The sequence below is a fragment of the Dermacentor silvarum genome, chromosome 2 (genome assembly GCF_013339745.2).
Source record: "Dermacentor silvarum isolate Dsil-2018 chromosome 2, BIME_Dsil_1.4, whole genome shotgun sequence".
NCBI lineage: Eukaryota > Metazoa > Arthropoda > Arachnida > Ixodida > Ixodidae > Dermacentor > Dermacentor silvarum.
Genome location: NC_051155.1, coordinates 62100745 through 62121121, shown reverse-complemented (window position 1 = coordinate 62121121; position 20377 = coordinate 62100745). Strand labels below are relative to the sequence as shown.

General features: G+C 48.2%; 1 protein-coding gene across 1 annotated transcript; it reads right to left on the bottom strand.

Annotated features, from left to right (window-relative positions):
• Positions 1-6320: 6320 nt before the first annotated feature.
• LOC119440079 (spidroin-2) lies at positions 6321-18935 on the bottom strand. Its single transcript, XM_037705022.2, has 3 exons — positions 18903-18935; positions 7845-8000; positions 6321-6875 (listed from the first exon to the last, which is right to left on the bottom strand). Exons 1-3 carry the CDS (start codon positions 18933-18935, stop codon positions 6321-6323), a joined length of 744 nt encoding a protein of 247 aa, XP_037560950.2.
• Positions 18936-20377: the final 1442 nt, after the last annotated feature.

The window sequence follows — 20377 nt, the reverse complement described above, 5'->3', positions numbered from 1 at the left end:
TTTTCGTAGCGGGTGGCCAATTCCCTAATTGTGGTTTAATGGCGTGTAGTTTATTTTTTGTTTCCGCATCCCATGAGTGCTGCCAATAGCTCCTAAGGCTTTTGCGCAAGAAATGCTTCAGATCTACTGCGGGTACAGCTGTGGAGGGGGTGTTCCCCTTTCTTACAAGGGAAACGGCAGTTTTATCTGCAAGCATGTTGCCCTCTATACTTCTGTGGCCTGGTACCCAGCATATTGTGACATGTTGGTTAGATGTATATGTTGTGCACAGCACTGAATAGAGCTCACTGAGCACAGGGTTTTTGTGTTTACAAGAGGACATTAATGCCTTTACTACGCTCAAAGAGTCACTGAATATAACAGATTTTTGGAGCTTTGTTTTCATTATATGCTTCCCTGCACATAACAGGGCATGAGCCTCAGCCGTAAATATGCTTGTTTCTGGATGCATTTCACCGGATTCAGAAAAGGAAGGACCGATTGCCGCATAGGACACGCCAGCATGTGACTTTGATGCGTCAGTAAAGAATTCCGGGCAAGAGTATTTTGATTGAAGTTCACGAAAGTGCATTCGGATATGTACTTCCGGAGCATGCTTCGAGACCTCAACAAACGATATGCCACAATCTATAAGTTGCCATTGCCACGGCGGTAACGGCGTTGCTGGAAGCATTATATTCTCTATTATACGTGTCAATATGATGCTCAAGCAGTGGAAGACCGCTTTCTTCGCTGAGTTTCCTCACCCGCAGTGAGAAGGGTTCCCTTGCTGTAGGTCGGTTATGGAAAAGTGTGGCACACGTAGTGTCATTTACGACGGAGTAGCAAGGATGTTGACAGTTTGAATTTATTTTCATAAAGTACATAAGGCTATAGTAAGACCTTTGAAGGTTGAGTGACCACTCGTTTGACTCAACATAGAGGCTGGGAATGGGGCTTGTTCTAAAAGCCCCAGTCGCCAAGCGGAGCCCTAAGTGATGGACAGGATTAAGCATCTTTAGTGCACTTGCCCTTGCAGATTGATATACGACTGATCCATAATCCAGGCGAGAACGTATGATACTCTTATAAAGATTAATTAGGCATCTCCTGTCACTGCCCCAAGCGGTGTGTGACAGTATCTTTAATATATTGGCTGTTTTTAGGCATTTTGCCTTTAGGTATTTAATGTGGGGGGTAAAAGTTAACTTTAAGTCAAAGTATACTCCCAGAAATTTGTGCTCGCTACGTACAGGCAGATGTACTCCATGCAGCTCAATGGCAGGATCTGCAGCTAAACCCCTCTTTCGAGAGAAAAGCACGCAAGTGCTTTTTTGAGCGTTAAACCTGAAACCATTCTCATCTGCCCATTTCGACAATTTGCTAACAGCAAGCTGGACTTGTCTTTCGCAGATGGCCAGATTGCAAGATTTATAACCTATCTGGACGTCATCGACGTAAACAGAGTAAGAAATTGTTGGTGGTATGGTAGAACGAAGCGAATTCATTTTAACGATGAACAATGTGCAACTCAGGACACCTCCCTGAGGTACACCAGTTTCCTGAATGAAAAGTCTTGATAATGTGTTCCCTAGTCTAACACGGAAAGTCCTATTCGAGAGATAACTTTCCACGAGGTTCAACATCTTGCCTCGTACCCCCATTGACGATAGGTCTTGTAGAATTCCATAGCGCCATGTCGTATCATAGGCTTTCTCCATATCAAAAAAGACCGACAAAAATATTGGTTGCGGACAAATGCATCTCTTATAATTGCTTCTATGCGAACAAGGTGGCCAACAGTTGATCTGTTTTCTCTAAAACCGCACTGATATGTATCTAGCGCATTGTTATTTTCCAGATAATACAGCAATCGTCCGATTAATCATTTTCTCGAAAAGCTTACAGATTCAACTTGTGAGCGCAATTGGTCTATAGCTGGATACTGAAGATGGGTCGTGGCCTGTCTTTAGAATAGGAATTACTATAGCTTCCTTCATGTGGAAGGTATGTACCCCGCAGCCCAAATTCTATTAAAAAGGGAAAGTAATGCTATTTGACTTTCAGCGTTCAGGTATCTTAACATGTCATATACAACTCTGTCACCTCCAGGTGAGGAGTTGCTACAGCTGCTCAGTGCAGCCTTAAATTCGGCAAGAGTAAAAGGACAGGTTGTATGGTTCATCTTCTCCACCTTTACGATTGAGTGGCTTTCTTTCGGCTATAGCTTTACGTCTGAGGAAGGACTCGGAGTAGTGTGCCGAACTAGATATGTTTTCAAAGTGGTTACCAAGGGCGTTAGCCTGGTCTGCCAAGCTTTCTCCTTGATCATTCAGCAAAGGAAGTGGGTGCGATTGTCGACAATAAAATTTTCTCAATCTCTTCCACACCTTAGCCTCATCCGTGTAAGAATTGATTCTTGAAAGGAACCTTTCCCAACTTTCTCTGCGTGCTTGACGTCGTGTGCGCCGCCCTCTTGATTTAATCTGTCTAAAATTTATAAGGTTTTCTGTCGTTGGTGAACGACGCAAAAGGCCCCAAGCCTTATTTTGATCTTTCCGCGCCTTTCTACATGCGTCATTCCACCAAGGAATTCGTTTCTTGGTTGTGGAACCACGTGTCTGCTGTATACAGTTTGTCGCCGCATCAATTATGACAGCAGTGATATATGAGACCGCACCATCTATACTTAGGTTATTAATAGAATTTCGAGATACATAGCTAAGTTGCCGATATCGTTGCCAATCTGCACTCTCTAGCTTCTAGCGAGGCGGATAGGGATTATGTACCAATTGTTCTGCCGTATGTAGAATGATAGGATAGTGATCACTTCTATACGGATTTTTGATCACTGACCATTCGAAATGTGGTAGTAGTGAAGGAGAGCCAATTGATAAGTCTATGGCAGAGTGCGTGTTGTGTCTCGTACTGTAGAAGGTAGGCTCCTTCTTATTGAAGAGACAGGTACCTGTAGACAGCAGGAAATTTTCAATGAGGCGACCTCTTGCATCACACCGCGAGTCGCCCCATAACGTATTGTGGGCATTAAAATCACCAAGCACCATGTAGGGCTGAGGCAGCTGGGATATCAAGTTTTCAAAAACCATCCGATTCAATATATATAATCTGGTGGAATATATAACGAGCAGAGTGTTACGAGCCTATCATGCAATATGGCGCGGATTGCCACATCCTCAAGAGGAGTCTGTAATGTCACCTCTTGACAGGCGATCGACTTATCAGCAATTATCGCAACGCCTCCTGATGATGTGACAGCACCATCACGATCTTTTCTAAAAATTACGAAGTGCTTAAGAAAATTATTATGTGATGAATTCAGATGCGTTTCTTGTACACAGAGCATCTTTGGCTGGAAGTGACGGGTGAGTTCTTGGACGTCATCTAGATTATTCATAAGACCTCTGACGTTCCACTACAAAATTTGGACAGCCATATTAATTAAAAGCAAAATGAATGCTCTGTGTACAAAACAAGATATTTAACTTAAGGAGTTGTGTTTTTTTGTGGAGCAGTGATTCGATGTTTTTCTTTTTTGGCGCGCTCGAGTGAGCCACGCCGCTCCCTCTGTGCCAGAGGCGCAGAGGGGCAAGAAGAAGTATCCATCGCCTCTTGCGAGGCGCTGTTCGCCCTTTCCCGGGGCACATGGGACGGTTTTCAGGCCTCACTGCTTGTGCGGGGGCCTTAAAGGCCACAGGCTCGGAGGCCTGCTGGTCTTTCCTAGACGAAGGTGGAGCAGCGGCAGCTGCCACCACCGAGGGGGCAGAAGTAGCTGCTGCCGGCACACTGTGTGTGGTTCGGACAGCTGCTAGAGGCCGGTGCGGCGCAGCCCCCACGCGCACCGTATCGGCATAAGAAGGTTTTACAAAAGAAAATCGCTTCCTTGCTTCATTAAACGAAATGTTCTCCTTCACTTTTAGAGTGATGATCTCCTTTTCTCTCTTCCACGCAGTGCAAGAGCGCGAGTACGCTGCATGATTTCCATCACAGTTTGAACAATGCGGGTCAGATGTGCAATTTTCAGCTGCGTGTTAATTAGCACCACATTTTGCGCAGGACATTCGACCACGGCAGCTCTGGGAGCTATGACCAAACTTCTGGCACTTGAAGCACCTGCGAGGATTAGGAATATATGGTCTGACACGTATCTTTATGTAGCCTGCTTGGATATATTCTGGGAGTACACTGGAGCCAAAGGTTAGAACTAAGTGCTTTATCGGGATTTCCTGGTCATTGCGCCTTATCTTGATTCGCTGCACTTGAACAACATTTTCATCTTTCCATCCGTCAAGGAGTTCATTTTCGGTTAGATTCAAGAGGTCACTGTCAGATACCACACCACGAACTGTGTTCAAGGAGTGGTGTGCAGTTACGGTTATAGGAGTATTGCCAAAGGACAGGAGGGTGTTAAGTTTGTCATACTGGGTCTTGTTCTGAACTTCTAGGAGAAGGTCTCCACTGGCCATTTTCGTGGCTTTATAACCTGGTCCGATTGTGTCCGTAAGACACTTCGACACAAGAAAAGGTGAGACTAATCTTGCTGTCATTTCTGGGCATTCAGTGTGGATAATATGGGACCGTGGAAATTTGTCAATGTTCTTTGTGGAAAACTGAAAGGTTTCATCGGTGCGCCCTCTTTTAGAAAGAGGACGATCGGGGAGGCGTGGAAACGATGTCGAAGCCATAAAAGATTATTTGACTTCGGTAGCGACGCCAGCCGCCCACCACCGAGCCCAACAAGGGGACGCTACGAGACCTGGAGGAATCGCAGACGCCAGCTGTACGTATCTACTATAACCCAATATAGCATACCCAAGGTTGGATACCATACACCAGGTTAACCCTTGCCGCCTCAGAAATAGGAAGTAAAAAGAAGTGAAGAGAAGACAGGAAAGATTTAAAAAAAGATAAAAAGTCGGAGGTTGGAGAGAGGAGAAGGACAGGAAAAGGCGACTGCCGATTTCCCCCGGGTGGGTCAGTCCGGGGGTGCCGTCTACGTGAAGCCGAGGCCAAAGAGGTGTGTTGCTTCCGCCGAGGGGCCATAAAGGTCCGAACACCCAGCATCGGCTCAACCTCCAGGATCCTCTTTTCCCCGGACACGGCAAAGCCGCGCACGGCTACGCGCGGGAGGGTCCAATCCTCGTGTGCTCGGGTCCCTGGTGCCGACTGTTGGCGACAGCGTTTTCCTTCCTTCAGACCTTTGGCCACAGCGTTTTCTGTCATGTAAACTGTTGTCACCAACTGTCGGCAGATCAAAATCGGTGTCGTCCCGGCTTATTAATGAGCCTTATGCGACAAAAATGCAGGTGCTCGGCTGTGGAGGTCGCGTGCTGGGCTGTGATAGTGTGAACATTATAATCGTCCATGGCCTCAAGATAGCTCTTGGAGCTGGTGTCACAACAGGGTGCTGGCCTCGTATGCAATATGAGGACGTAAACACGCGCCAGTAAAATGGCTCCCAAGCTTGCACTCAATCGAGGACACCCAGGCCCGAAAGAAGCGTCGCGCGGAACACGTGGGCATTCTCTGCGAAATGTGGTGCCGACCGCGAATGTAGGTATGCAATGCATGCATACAATTTTATAATATATAATGCAATTACATACAGCGGCATAATTTAATTGAAGTTTAACAGTTCTGTCACGATGCGATATGCCATGTGAGGCAATGATAATGCTGAACTCTCAGACACTATAAGCAATGACGCACAACAACGCCTCAAGCAAACACGTTTCCCTGTGTGTTCTTCGGAGTGCGGAGACACAGTGGTACACACAAGGTAACGTTTAACATCAACCTACCACTCTGCTATTGGACTAAACGCTGAAGGAATTACACATTCGCGGCCAATATCACCTCTAATTATCGTCGCTCAAAGCAAACAGCATACAAAACTTCTCTTCCATCGATTCCCAGAGTGCGTGGAATCCGCATATCTTTCAATGGAATTTTTCTATGCTCTTTGCCTATAGAATGACCACTGAAACAGCAACTATGAATGAATGACCGCTGAAACAGCAGACTGTGGCGCCACCCACTGAAGGGAAATGCAATACCGTTGTGTTTGCGCTAGCATTTATGGCCTCTATTAGACACTGCAGGTCTCCATACCGCATCCCCCCAATACCCGCCTTGACATATCGGCAGCATCGTTATACACTTCGTAGAAATTTCACAAGATGTCAAACAACAAAAAAATTGCAAAATCACTTTATTAACGCGTCCCAGATATCTCACTTTGAAGACAGAGAACACACACAATGACTTCTTGGTCTGCAGCGTCCCTTACCCATTCAAATATTCACAGGCACCGAATGCACCTTTTATCTACGACGGCGGAAGCCCTGGTGACCAGCGGCTAATCTGCCGTAGCCAGCTGGACCATACTGGCCCACCGGATAGCCGGGGGCACCGTAGCCGGAAGGAGTGCGTCCACCGTTGGCATAACCACCCACAGCAGCTCCATTAGGGCCGTAGCCGAACCGTCCGTAGCCACCGTAGCCGGCTCCAGCACCGCGGCCGTAAGGGTCGTATCCGTATCCACCATATCCGCTCAATGCGTTGTTGTAACCAGGGGCTGCCCTGGCGCCGTACGCAGCAGGTGTTGCCGTCCCAGCAGGAACGGGCGGCACAACGGGCGCGGCGTTGAACACAACGTCGGCGCTGGCTCCCGGCGCCGTGCCCGGTTCGTTCGTGTCTACAGTGGCGCGGAAGCCATTGGCGTCGGCGACGTAGCTGACACGCCGGTAGAGACCGTTGACGTCCGTATAACCATACGAGCCAGTCTTTGCGTTATTTGCGTCACCTTGTTCACTGCGGAACTGCCGGTTGCCGAACTCGTCAGCCGTGTCGTAGCCAAAGCTGTATGGCTGCGGTGGCTGCATCGAAAAAGAGAATAAAGAGAATATCACAACACCTCCCGAAATGTTGCAGCTTTATAAGTGGAGCCTGGTGCGTGCCTCAAAGGAAATTCAGTCAGCTACAAGGTAATATATACTACTGACTCATTATCAATGCAGAACACTAGCGAGTGAAGAAATGCACACCTTATAGTGTTACGAGTGTCACAGAGATAGTGGATTGGGTTGATGGATAATGCGCTTAACGGAATATCGTATCCCCAAGTTGGCTGCAGCACAACGCGATTTGCGGTTTTGCGTACTGCGAACGTCACGTATCTATTCTGTATAGTTATCGCGTCCTCATAGAGAAAGTAAAAAAATTGCTTCTTATATAATTCCTCGTAGCTGTTCGACCTTGAGTGTGGTGAGTAAAAGAAAATTACAATAAATTACGAAACAGTTAAAAAATGTAAATTAAATTTGGGGCTTTATGTGCCAAAACCACGATCTGATTATCAGGCACGCCGTAGCGGGGGACTCCGGAAATTCGGACCACCTGGGGTTCTTTACCGTGTACTTAAATCTAAGTACACGGGTGTTTTCGCATTTCACCCCCATCGAAATGTGGCTGCGGTGGCCGGGATTCCATCCCACGACCTCGTGCTGAGAAATTACGAAACGGATGCTGAAGAATGCAGGTCAACATGGTGGCTAAATATCTGAACAAATATACTACTGGCGTGGGTACTACATATTCCGAATTTCAATCTGATTTTCTGTTTCATGCTCATTCAGCAAATTTTGGGCCGAGAACGATCGATGTAGTGACTTCACTTTTCCCCTCCCCACACTGGGCGATATGTAGTGCTTAAGAGTACAACAGCTACTTTCTCCACTTCTTCAGTAAAGACAGTAATGCTGAAAAGTATTGCGAGCGCTTGATTTTATAGTTACAACAAGAAAGAAAGCTGAATTCCGCAGAATTACAGTGCAATCCTTACTTACGGATGAGTAATCACCGTATCCTTGGTAAGGTGTGCCTGTTGCAGGAGCGTTATAGCCACCGTAACCACTGTAGCCGGGACCCTGGTATCCAGGTGCGGACTGGTGGTGATGCAGCGCGGATGTCTTTGCGACAAAGCAAAGCACGAGCAGTTTCACCTGCAGAGAAGGAAAAAATGCACTGGTGACATAGACAGTCCTGCAGGGGGCATAAATATAGGCTAATAACGATGATGATGATGATGATAATGTTATAGATAGTCATAGACATGGTTTCTAGATAGTATCATCGGGCGCTGAACCTAGCAAAACCCTCAGATATCTCGGTGTTAAGAACTAAAGCGAACTCATAAACAGATAATGATAGCATTGAAAACACATGTTTAAAAGCCACTCAGAAAAAGGTACTCCCAGATATGTAGTCCTGCGGAAACAGCATCTGTAAAATATAGCTTGATATGCCCATAACGTTCAGCATAACCATACTGAAAACGTGCAGACCATGCATGATAAGATCTTCCGCATTGAAAAAGCAAAGAGCGTGAATTTATTCTAGGTAACGGGTCAGTGTATTATGCTTCAATATTTCGCTTGCATAGCAACGCCTAAAGCTCTGAAAATATTATGCAAATATTTTTGCATACAATAAATTCTACACCCCAAATCTTAAAATTTGTGGAGCGCGCGTTGTCAGTTATGCGACTTGCGCGGAATTAAACCACCCAGACGTCCGTCGGAAAGACACTGTGCGATAATTTTACCTTCGAGAACATTTCGATTTTCTCCCGGCGCCTTTACGTGTGCAACCTCCCCTTCTTGTCTGAGATACAGTCCGAAAAATGGCAACGTGGTCAGTGTTTTGCACTGGGAGCTTGTCCGCCGTACCTAGCTTTTATATGATGTCAAGTGGCCGCTTCCGACCACATGTCGGGACGACAAGTGGAAAGAGTGAACGCTTTTCTGCTTTTGAATATATGTTCTTTTTTGTGCGGGGAGTCGGTTGCATGAAAGATGCTCGTCAGTGAAAGCGCAATACCTCTGACATGTTTGTTGGCTGCGTGCAATGTCAACAACCGTGAAAATTTCGTGGTTTGCGCCGTGCCAGTGCTCGAAAGAAAGAAGTCGTGACGTGCCTCGCTCACGCTGCGTTGCTTCCTAAAATTTCTGAAGCAGCCACTGAATGATGCACTGCACAGTTCTTGAGTTGGCTATAGTGTCCTTTCTTTCCAGGAAGCAGCGGGAGTACCGTCAAGGACAAGCATTTCTAGACCTAGCCTATACAAAAAACGCTGAAATTCGTCGAATTCAGTGTGCACGTCTAGCAAGTTAAATATTTAATACGGTTCTCAAGTGAGAAAATTTAGTTGGCCTTTGTCATTTCGAAGTTGCCCGCATCAGTCGTGGTGAAATTAACTGGTTTGTCTACATACTTTGTCTGCGACTGTAGATGTTTTTTTTTACTACGACAGCCATTACGGACTGCAAAAAAACGGGCCGGTCATGCTCAATGGCTTGTATATTCGTGACACTTTCACAAATAAGAAATAGAATTGAGATGAAATATACCAGCCACAACACAATGACAGCGACGACCAAATAAATTACGGCAAGACGAATAAACGGTAAAGACGGTGGCCCGACGGCGTCAACAACGGCGTGACGCGGACAGGACACGATGACAGCTGCAGTGACGTGGGTACGAAGACGATGGTGTCTCTGCAGCGAAGGTGGTTTTGCCAAGTTCCTTAGGTCAGCAAACGCACTAATGAGTCTCACCCGTAACTCTTGAGTGAGCACGGCTGAACATAATTCTGGTTCGAGCGTCCCCGGCTGAGTGCAATTTCGGCTAGTCTGAATCCGAGTGAGCCGTAAACATCTATATATATATATATATATATATATATATATGTTGAGCGAGTAAGAGTGGGATGCCGGCCTACACCAGCATCCCGCCCAGCCGAGGACGGAGTTCACTGCGCCGAACGTGTTTTCCGAACTGCAAGTGCAAGCTGATGTCCACACTGAAGCTCACTAGATCCAACTGACGCCACTCATGAACACACAGACAAGGATTCATTCGGGATCCCATAGATTCAGCTTCACATACAGACTCGCTACCGGAGAGCCCCAGAATCCGAAAAGCTATAATTTACATGGTCTCACTAAGGTCACACCCGGTCACGCTTAGCTAGACTCACTTAAACTCACGCGCACTTAAACACACTAAGGTGATGGGGCTCTTCCATATTTAGACGGAGTAGGTAGGTGTAAGTGTGACGAAGTACGCATACCTGTGGGTGAGCGTAATTGTACAAGGTGTGAGCGTGAGTGGGAACATGAATCAGTGCCGTTCAGTATGAGCGTACGTTTTCATTATCACTGAACGCCGTCGATTGTGAGCGCACGAAATTATGAGCTTTTTGTGAGCACACGATGAGATTCAATAAAATTCAAAATACTATCGTGTGCTTGAGCACAGATGAAATGACTACTTTCAGCTAAGAGGAATACGAAAGCTATCAAGTGCACATACTAAAAGAAAGGAACAAACGAATAAGTTTAACGATCTAATTGGGGAAGTCGCAAAAAAATTTAAATAAATATATCCTGGTTTTACGTGCCAAACCACGATCTGATTATGAGACAGGCCGTAGGGGAGACACTGTATTACTTTTCATCACACGGAGTTCTTTAACGTCCATCTGTAACACGAAGATGCTTCAGGTTTCCCACCTAAAATTACGTGGCCGCATTCCCTCCCTGAACTTCTATATACACATGCCGGGTTTGGTGCCCTCCCCTCTCTGCTCGTTTTGTAATGAAGAATAAGCAATCCATCACTTCCTGCAATCTTGTCGCCGTTTTACTGCGGCAAGATAAAGTATATTGGAACTACGTCTTCGAGGATTCGGTCTGGACTTAACAGAACCTGTTATTCTTTAGATTGAGGCCGTCACTTTGTGATTCGGCCACCGGGACATTTGCTGATTTGTGCAAACATTTCTTATAGAATCCAATCGAATGTCCTGTTAAAATTCTGTATTTACTTTCTCGTGTACTTTTAAATAATGATTATTCCTTCGATTTGACTTTACTGATTTTATTTTAACAGGTAACTTTTCCGAAACGTCCATAGATATTCTGAAATTGATTCATAACTATAAATTTTAACATTCCATCAATTTCTTGGCCAATCCCCAACAGTGGGTAGGAGCCGCATGCTTGATAAGAAACAACAGCAACGTCCTCCCAATGCACGGAACATCAGCATGTTTGCGTTCGGCCCCCATCTGTATGCAGCCGCAGGGGCCGGGATTGTACCCGATGCCTCCAACTCAGCTGGGAAACTCCATAGCAATGCGGCTACCGCGGCAGGTGCAAATGAACTTTTCCGTAGCAATGCACACAATGATGTGGGTGTGCCGCAGCACTGATGTTCTCTAAATAACGGCAGCACAGGACCAGTAAAAGGCCGGCCAGGCGGAAGTCGAGGAACTTGAAACGCCATCCTCCACAGTGAACAAAAACTGCAACTGTCGCGTGCTTCCCCGAGGAATCACAAGCCATTTTCCAGCGAAGCTGGGTATTTTTGCAGTTTCAATAACAGATTTAATTTACCTGTGATTAAGTCTTGTTCTTTGAAATTTTGACTGTATACGATTGGCCTGTTGGAAACATTGGCCGCATATAACGCCCTCCAGCACTCCTAAGGAATTTTTACAAAGGCAGTAATTCACCCATACACAGTTTACTTTGCCAGATCATTGGCCATAGGGTGGACGTCGCCCCCTTCCCCCCCCCCCCCCCCCCCACGCACACACACACACTTTTATTTTTACGCTAAACTTGATATCGGTTGCGTTCACAGTTCTACCAGCACTGCGGGATGTATTCTGGTTGTTCGTAAAACGCAATGGCAATGCTCCGGATTCCTTGAAGACGTAAGGTACTGCTAATGCCGCGCAACTAGCCTACACGTATTGAACCTAGCCAACGCGCAACCCGTAACCTGCCTGTAATAAAAAAAATATGTGAACAAGATGCCTGGTTTAGTTCACCGTGGCACCAGGTAATTCTACGAGTCCGAAATGACGTAAAAAAAACGACGGAAAAGCGTGGGTTCAGTACTTACTTGCAATGCTTATAATCAGGCCAGGAACACTAAAGTTTCGCCACGCAGTGCACTTAATATGAACAATATTTCCACAAAATATAAATCTGAGGAAATTGCCAACCGTAGCTGAAAACAGCTGTATGACACTTTCGAATTAATCATGTATAAGGTTTTTGCGAAAGTTGTAGCTGATCCACACGCCACTTAGTTCGCACAGAGTTTTGCTCTGTAATGCACTCATTTTCAGAGAGTTCAGAAAGTTTTGCACTCATTTTCCTTAATTTTTCGCCCGGTGGCGTTTAAAGTTCTGCCAGGGCAATAGCTAAATTTTGCGTTGCTCGTAAGACACATTGATAACACTCCGGAGCGATCGCATGAGTAATTTATTAAGTAGGACCCAATTACCCTCCACACTTGTAATTTTGCTTATGCATCACCCGTTATCGGATCCCTACATTCGTCAAACATAAACAAAAAGCCTCATTTATTTTACTGAGGACACAGGGAGAAGCTCATATAACGCATAGAAAAAACCAAGAAGAACAAGAAAGGTTTCAGTAAATATCTTTAATGCTCCTAATTGAGATAGAAACTTTCAAATTTCGCACACCTATGCACTTGAGATGGTGTCCATTTCAGATGAATATAAAGTTTGTATAAGGCAGAGCTTTCTCGGGACATTGGAAAATGTAGCTGATAACAGTGGCGTGGCAGATTCCAACACTTGCTGAACAAATGTTTCGCAATCGCTGCATTGCGCGCGACAGCTCCGCGCGCTACCAAGAAACGCCGCAATCGACGCTACTGTTGCGTTGTAAATTGCCATGAACGTAAATGACTGAATAACAACGTTCAGTTTTACCGATTTTCATCACGGTAGTATGAACGAGAAAGGCGAGAGCGCTGGATACGGGCCGCTCGACGTGTTGGGCAAGCGAATTACTCGCATTCTCCACAGCACAGCCGCTCAAGTGAGAAAGTGCGATAATGTTCTGCTGTAATTGTGTTGTGTAGCCCTGGCGGGGGACTATGGCAACCAAGCGAAAACTCAAGAATCTGCAGCCGCCACTTCGTTGGCAACAGAAAAAACAACGTTGCGAACCATCCCGCGTATGTGCCATCGATATTTCCACCTGTTTACAGACGTCCGCCTCCGCTTGACTCAGCAAGTGGAAAGGAGAGATTTGGCAGGTCACTTTAACTAAATATTTTGGTTTCTTTATGAATTCAAAATCGTGTTCCAGGGCATTGTGGTATCGCGAGCTCATTTCTAGTTTCGGCTTTTCCGATACTGCAAGCACGTTTCTCAATGCACTGAGCCCTCTCGATTGCGTTTTTTTTTTATCTGAGCGATAAAGTTGCTGTAGGAGCACTGGATGAGTAATTGCGAAGTAACGCACGTGTGTAGAAAACAAATTTCGCGTTTATTTACATTTATTTGTGCGCGTGTGTTGTTTTAAACGTCTGTTAAAAATTCAAGGGTGCTGAGCGGTGCTGTAGCTCCCGCGAGACAGAAAGATGCGGCGCGCAGGCACTGTAGGAAGCTTACTTTCGTTATGTTCGCACGCTGTTTGCTGCCTTGGAAAACGTTTTCTGTTTCCTGCCCGAAAAAGGCCATGGAAGGATTTATTCTCTGTAAATAATTACTACATTAAACATTACGATAAAATCCTTAACCCTTTGACTGACTGGAGGAGGAGGAGGTGGAATATACTTTTATTGTGGAACCAGCACTTTATGATGGCCAGGCCTAAGCCTCCCATGAGGGGACGTCGAGGGCTTGCCTCGCCGCCGCCTCACGGGCGTGCTGGGTCTGACTGAATAAACTTTATTAAAACCAGCAAGAGCTGGTGGCTGGGCCTAGGCCTCCCACGCGGGGACGTAGAGGTGTTGCCTCATCGCCGCCTCGCAGGCTTGCTGGGTCGGCCAGAGTTGGTCGTCGAGGTTGGAGCTACGCAAGGCAGCGTGCCATCTCAACGAGAGGGTCGTGGGATTGGTGTCGGGGTATTGTTGTGTAGTCCCAAACCATGTGTGTAAGTGTGGCTGGCTGTGTCTTGCAGATATGGCACGTGGGATTGGGGTAAATGTCTGGGTAGATCTTGTTGTAAAGGTGTAACGAGGGGTAAGTGTTGGTTTGTAACAGGCGGAAAGTTGTAGCCTGCGCTCTGGATAGCTTGCTGTGCGGGCCGGGGAAAGTCCTACGCTCTAAATAGAAGGATTTCACTACATCATTGTAGCGTGTCATGCGATCCCTACCGGTGGGGGCAGCCTCCCCATCTCCCGCGCGATTAACTAGCCCTCGCGCTTGGGAGTGGGTAACCTCGTTGAGGTTGGGGAGGTGCGTTTGGACGGTGCCTACATGAGATGGGAACCAGACGAGTGTAACCTGATGGTTGGTTGAGCGGGGTGCTTGTTGCAAGATGCGCAAGGTTTGGTGGGAGATACGGCCGTTGATGTTGATAACAGCGGAGCAGGAATCAGAGACGATGGTATGGCATGTTCGGCCTAGTGTAGCTAGCGCGATGGCCACTTCTTCAGCTTCCTCAGCATGTGGGGTTACTAGGCTGATAGCATGATGGAGAGAGCCTTCACGTGTGGTGACGGCTGCAAAGCGGGTACCGTGGGGATATTCGGCGGCGTCGGCGAAACTCACACCGTCGTTGCGAGCAAGGGCTTTGGTGAGAGCCGTGGCACGTGCTGTGCGGCGTGCGCGGTTGTATTCGGGGTGCATGTTTCTGGGGATACGGTCGGCGTGACTCTAGGCTCGTATGGTGGAGGGGATCTGGTGTTTATGGCCGTGCTGATGGTAGTAGGTGATACCCAGCGAGGTGTGGATATGGCGGCCCGTCGCTGTGAGTGTGAGTCTCTCCAGCTGTGAGTGTGAGTCTCTCCAGCTGAGAGCGGCGTTGGGCCTCGATGAGCTCGTACAGTGTGTTATGGACGCCTAGTTGAAGGAGGAGGTCAGTGCTGGTGTAACCGGGGAGACCGAGGGCTTGTTTATAGATACCGCGTAGGAGGATGTTGAGTTTGTTTTGCTCAGCCTTGTACCAATTTAGAAACGCAGCAACGTAGGTGATGTGGCAAATTACGAATGACTGGATTAATCGGAGAAGATTCTCCTCTTTCATACGCCCACGGTGGTTGGAGACCCGCTTCAAAAGTCTCATGGTGTTGAATGCATTGACCTGGATTTTTGCGAGGGCCATGCCATTCGCTTAGTTCGCCTCTAGAAGCATGCCGAGCACACCGATATTGGTGACGAGGGGAATGGGGCTACCATCCGTGAGGTGAAGCGCGATGTCTTCGTATTGGCGTTTAGCGGTGGAATGTTTCGGACGGCGGCCACGGAGAGTAGGCCTGTAGAGGAAGAGTTAGGACTTCGCAGGACAGCAGCGAAGCCCCGTGCCTTGGAGATAGGTCTCGACTGTTTCAATGGCGGATTGTAGTGCCATTTCTATTTGGCCTATATTCACTGCCCTGATGGACACATATGGTGATATCGTCCACGTAGATGGTGTAGTTGACACCGTCTACTTGCTGCAACTCCTTGGCAAGATCGATGATGACGAGATTAAAGAGCATTGGGGAAATAACGGAGCCCTGTGGCGTTCCCGCGCTGCCCAGAGTCCGGGCGTCGGAGCGGAGATCCCCCACCGAGAGGAAGGCCGTGCGATTAGAGAGAAAGTCTCTGACGTAATTATAAGTGCGCGCACCGAGGTTAAGGCGTGAGATACGGTCGAGAATTGCTGAATGGGCTATGCTGTCAAAGGCCTTTTTGAGGTCGAGGCCGAGTATTGCTTTAGTAGTGCGGGTTCTACCTTCAAGTATATGGTGCTTAAGTTGTAGCATGGCGTCTTGGGTCGACAGGTGAGCTCGGAAGCCAATGACCGAGTGAGGATACACTGCAGTGTCTTCCAGATAGGTGTTAATTCGGGTGAGGAAGGCATGCTCCATAACCTTTCCAACACATGAGGTTAGGGAGATGGGGCGAAGGTGATCGAGGCTAGAGGGTTTGCCAAGTTTGGGAATAAGGATGACCTTTGCTGTTTTCCAGGCTGGGGGAATTGCACCCTTACGCCAGCAGTCATTGATATAATCTGTAAGGTGGGTGACGGAGGCGTCATCCAGGTTACGGAGGGCTTTGTTAGTGACCCCGTCGGGGCCAGGGGCAGAGCGGCTGTTTAATTTGAGTAGGGCGGCTTGGATCTCAGCGACACTGAAGTCTTCGTCCAGTGGGGGGTTGGGAGCTCCGGTGTAAGAGCCGTGTGACTGCACTGAGCCCACGGGGAGATACTTGTTAGTAAGGTGGTCTAAGACTTGGGCGCGGCCCTGTTTATTCGTTTCTGTATAGAGAAGTTTAGTGAGGCGATCTTGTTGGGAAGAGCGGGTGGGCTTGACTATCGAGATGTTTGAGACGCTTCCAAGAAGAGGCACAGTGGATCTTTCCGTCACCAGTATTGTACAGTTCAGTCCACTCTTGTCGGCTGAGGGTGAGGCAATAGGCTTCGATTTCCTTGGTGAGGAGGGCTATTTTAGCGCGGAGGCGCCTGTTCAGACGTTGCCCTTTCCAACGGGATAGGATGGATGTTTTAGCCGCGAGGAGATGAGCTAGTATGCTGTCCATGCGCTCGACGGGGGCATCGGTGGTAACGGCGTGCGTGGCTGCCTTGGTATCCGATTGGATATTTCGGGTCCATGCATCAATGTCCGCTATGCGTTCCGCGTGCAGGTCAGCGGATCGATGCTTGCGAAATGCATCCCAGTCAACCAAGGTGAACTTTCGGGGTTTGGCGGTGACTGCAGCTATCCGAGGGATAAGTATGGCAATGATGAAGTGGTCACTACCGAGATCATGTTGTGTGTTGCTCCATTGGGCGTTGGTGACATTCTTGGTTAATGTGAGGTCCGGGTAGTGTCGCGGGAAGTGGAATCACCGAGGCTTGTAGGGAACGTGGGGTCTGTAACGAAAGTGAGGCCGAGGTCCTCGGAGTCTTGCCAGAGGTTTTGAGCCGCCGTCGTAGAGTAGCCATATCCCCAAACCGTGTTGGGGAGGTTGAAGTGTCCACCGATAACGAGAGGGTTGGTGCCATATACGTTAAGCGCCTTCTTGAAAAGGGTGAGAAAGCGGCTTCAAACTTTGGCAGAGGGATGGCTGTACACGTTAAGGAGCAAAATACTTTCCTTGCGTTTCCTAGTGGGTATAAGTTCAACAAAAAGGTGTTTGATGTTTCGGACGTGCAGATTGTGTTCAATGGCGGTGATTCTCTTGCGGACGAAGGTGCAGAGGCGGCGAGAAGCGTCTGACGGGATGAAAGGTTGGTAACCTGGGAGGGTGACCGAATCGATATGGGTTTCTTGAATCATGATGATGTCCGGTTGCCGGGTGAGGGTACGTAGGTGTTGACGGATGACTGGTTTGCGCAGATAGCCTCGGCAGTTCCACTGCCAGATAAGTGTATCGTTGTTAGGGTGGGCCATGATGGCCATTGGGGTATGCCATCATGGGCAGTGCAGGGGTTTCGTGGGCAGCAGGACCGGGCATGGGGAGAGTTTGTAGGTGGTTTTCAACGTTTGTGACGCGCTGTGCCAGGACGAGAAGGCCGTGTTGTACGGATTCGACTGCGTTCTGGAGTGTTTCCATCGGGCTTCGTAGTGAGACTAGCATGTCCTTAAACTCTGACCGCACTTGGCCCGCAGCTCCCTCTTGAAGGGCCCGCTTTTTGGGAGCCTGTGTCAGTGGGGCGTCTTGGCTAGAGGAGGGGGCGCTTCGGCGGGTGGTGTAGGAGCGGGTGTTTTGGATTGTTTGAGGTCACGAACCTTTTGCGAAAGCTTGTGAATTAGGTCGCGCATAATGGCGTTTTCTTTTTTTAGGTGAGCTATTTCTGCGTTATCATTAGTGTTAGTGGGTGGTGGGGAAGGTGTGTTCCGACCCTCTCGCGAGGCGCCCATAGTGAAGGGGTCGGGGAGTAATGTTGCCTCGAGCGTGATGGAGACCGGGATTTGGAGCGGTGCTTGTAGTTCATGGGCGGGAAGTCACTTTTTTGAAGGGTTACTTGCATTGCTGCTCGGCGTTCCCCGATGCGCTTGCGAACAACGTACAGTGTCTTGCAGGGAGCCGTGTGCACGATTTGTCTGCCGTGAGATGAGGGCCGCCGCACTGCGAGCATTTGGGGTTACACGTGTGGTCGGGAGGTGGGTTGCGGACTCCGCAACCTCGGCAGATCTTGTTATTGGGACTAGGGCAGACATCCATGCGGTGTCCGAGGCGGCCGCGTTTGTAGCAAATTTCTTGCTTGCGGTATAATGAGCATGGAATTAAGGTGGCTCCGTAACGAACCAGATATGGCAGGTCGGGGCCGCTGAAGGCGGTGACAACAGTGGTTGTCGTTCCAATGCGTTTTGCGGCTAGTGCGAGCGGGTTGCAGGTATTTACGATATTGGCGTTTATTTGCTGTTGGGTATCGGAGAGGGGGATTCCGCGGATGACTCCCTTCGTGGTGTCTTCGGCGGCCGTCTCATACGCGTTAACATCGTGCGTGACCCCATTGACTTGAATGGATTTTATGCAGACAGTACGTCGGCGTTCGGCGGGCTTGGCGTACTGACAACGACAATGTTTTGTTGGGTGGTGGGGCACACGGTGTCTTGTTGAATATCTGCTGGGCTGAGCTGTGGGGCTTGGAATACGGTTGTAGTCACGGTAGGACTACCAATTTTGGCGATATTGAGGGCTCCCTTCGGGCGAATGATAACCTTGATTTCGTTGGAAGGTAGCGGAGGCATGCGTCCAGCCTTGAGAACTCGCGCTTTGGACAGGTGGCCTGGTCTTGGAGCGAGAGCGAGTGCTTGAGGTTTGGGTGGAGTCACTTTGGGGTGAAGAGTCGACACTCAGCTTCGCCGGTTGGCGAAGGCGAGTTGTTCGCCAGCCCATCTCGCGAAAAACTCGCCTTCGCCACTTCGGTCACTTCGAGATCATCCATGCTGGTTGATGGGGCAGAGAACTTGATCGGCGATACGGAGCTCGCGCGAGTGCGCGCCACGTAGCCGGCACGCAGCCGGTGCACCTGGGAGCCCGGTGCACGCGCGGCGGCGACGTGGTCGATCGACAAAAATGTTCGTAGCACATAAAATGGAATGTCCCACCTAAAAATGAGGTTTCCACAGAATCCTGGTAGCTTCACGCATCGACTGGTGTAAAAATTAGGCAACAAACGCAAGAAAATGCTGCAATATCATTTCACGAACACGGAGCCGACGTGAGCACGTCTGCACTCCTCGGCGATCGCAGCGCCTCCCCTAACCCTTTGAGGGTCGAATTTTTTTTTTAGCCAAATGCGACCCCCCAGGGTCGATTTTTTTAATTACTGATTCAAATTCTATGAAAAAAACAGTTCCGAAAAAAGTGGTCGTAATTTTTTTAGAGTGACCGTAAAGTGACGAGAAAATCGTTTGTGTTGTACAATGCACAATTTTTATTCATGGATAAGAAGATAAGCGCACTGAAAAATGGTTGTGTGCACGTCACGATACCGAAACAAGTGAGAAGCCTTCGTCTTATGGCCAACAAGGTGCGATAGAGCTTTTCTGGTCTCAAAAAAAAAAGAAAAAGGAAACGCAAAAACGGCAGCGTCGTTTTTGTATGTACGTGCCTGCCCGGGAACAGATGTAATCGCGTCGCGGTGGGCGATAAACGATCGAGTAACAAGCGGTCACCCTTTCAGAGATTTGAAACGAGATAGCCATCAGTTTAGCGCGTGCTACAACTAGCAAATGCTAACACGTGTTCAAACGAATAAATCCCAAAATTTTGTTCGCGACCACCTTTAGGTTTGTTTTGCCTTCGGTTGTACACCGCGAAAGCAGACACGCACGCACTATTTGCAGTAAATACAAATGGAAGACAACCGTGAAGAGAACATTCGAAGATGCGCGATAACACGATCGAACGCACAGGAAGCGAGAACGCAACTGAAAAGGCGAAGGTCGCCAGGGCCATTCGCCCCTGATAAAGCGAGCTTTGTACCACTGACCGTACGCTACATAGCTAACTGAATTAATCATATGTGTACTTCATAGCTTTGAAATTTAACACATTGAGGCGCTAGAGAACGGACGTCGGAGTGCTTGCCTCGAACTCAATGTCGTACGATGCTCGCTGTACTTGCGAGTTGCAGTGCGCCGAAATAACACCTGACACTTCTTTTACATTGTACGCATACTTCGCTCTACTGAGCTTCCTCCCTTTCCGAAGCGTGGATGGGTGGAAGAATATTTCCAGGTCCTTGATTTTTAGTAAACCGCGCCTCAACACAACCGAAAGAGGGCGCTCCATTGTGGCCTATGCTAAAGTCCCTATATAAGAAAAGTACCGCCATCTACTCTTTCCTCCGCCGCCTCCTCTCCTAAAGCGCTTGCTTTTTTC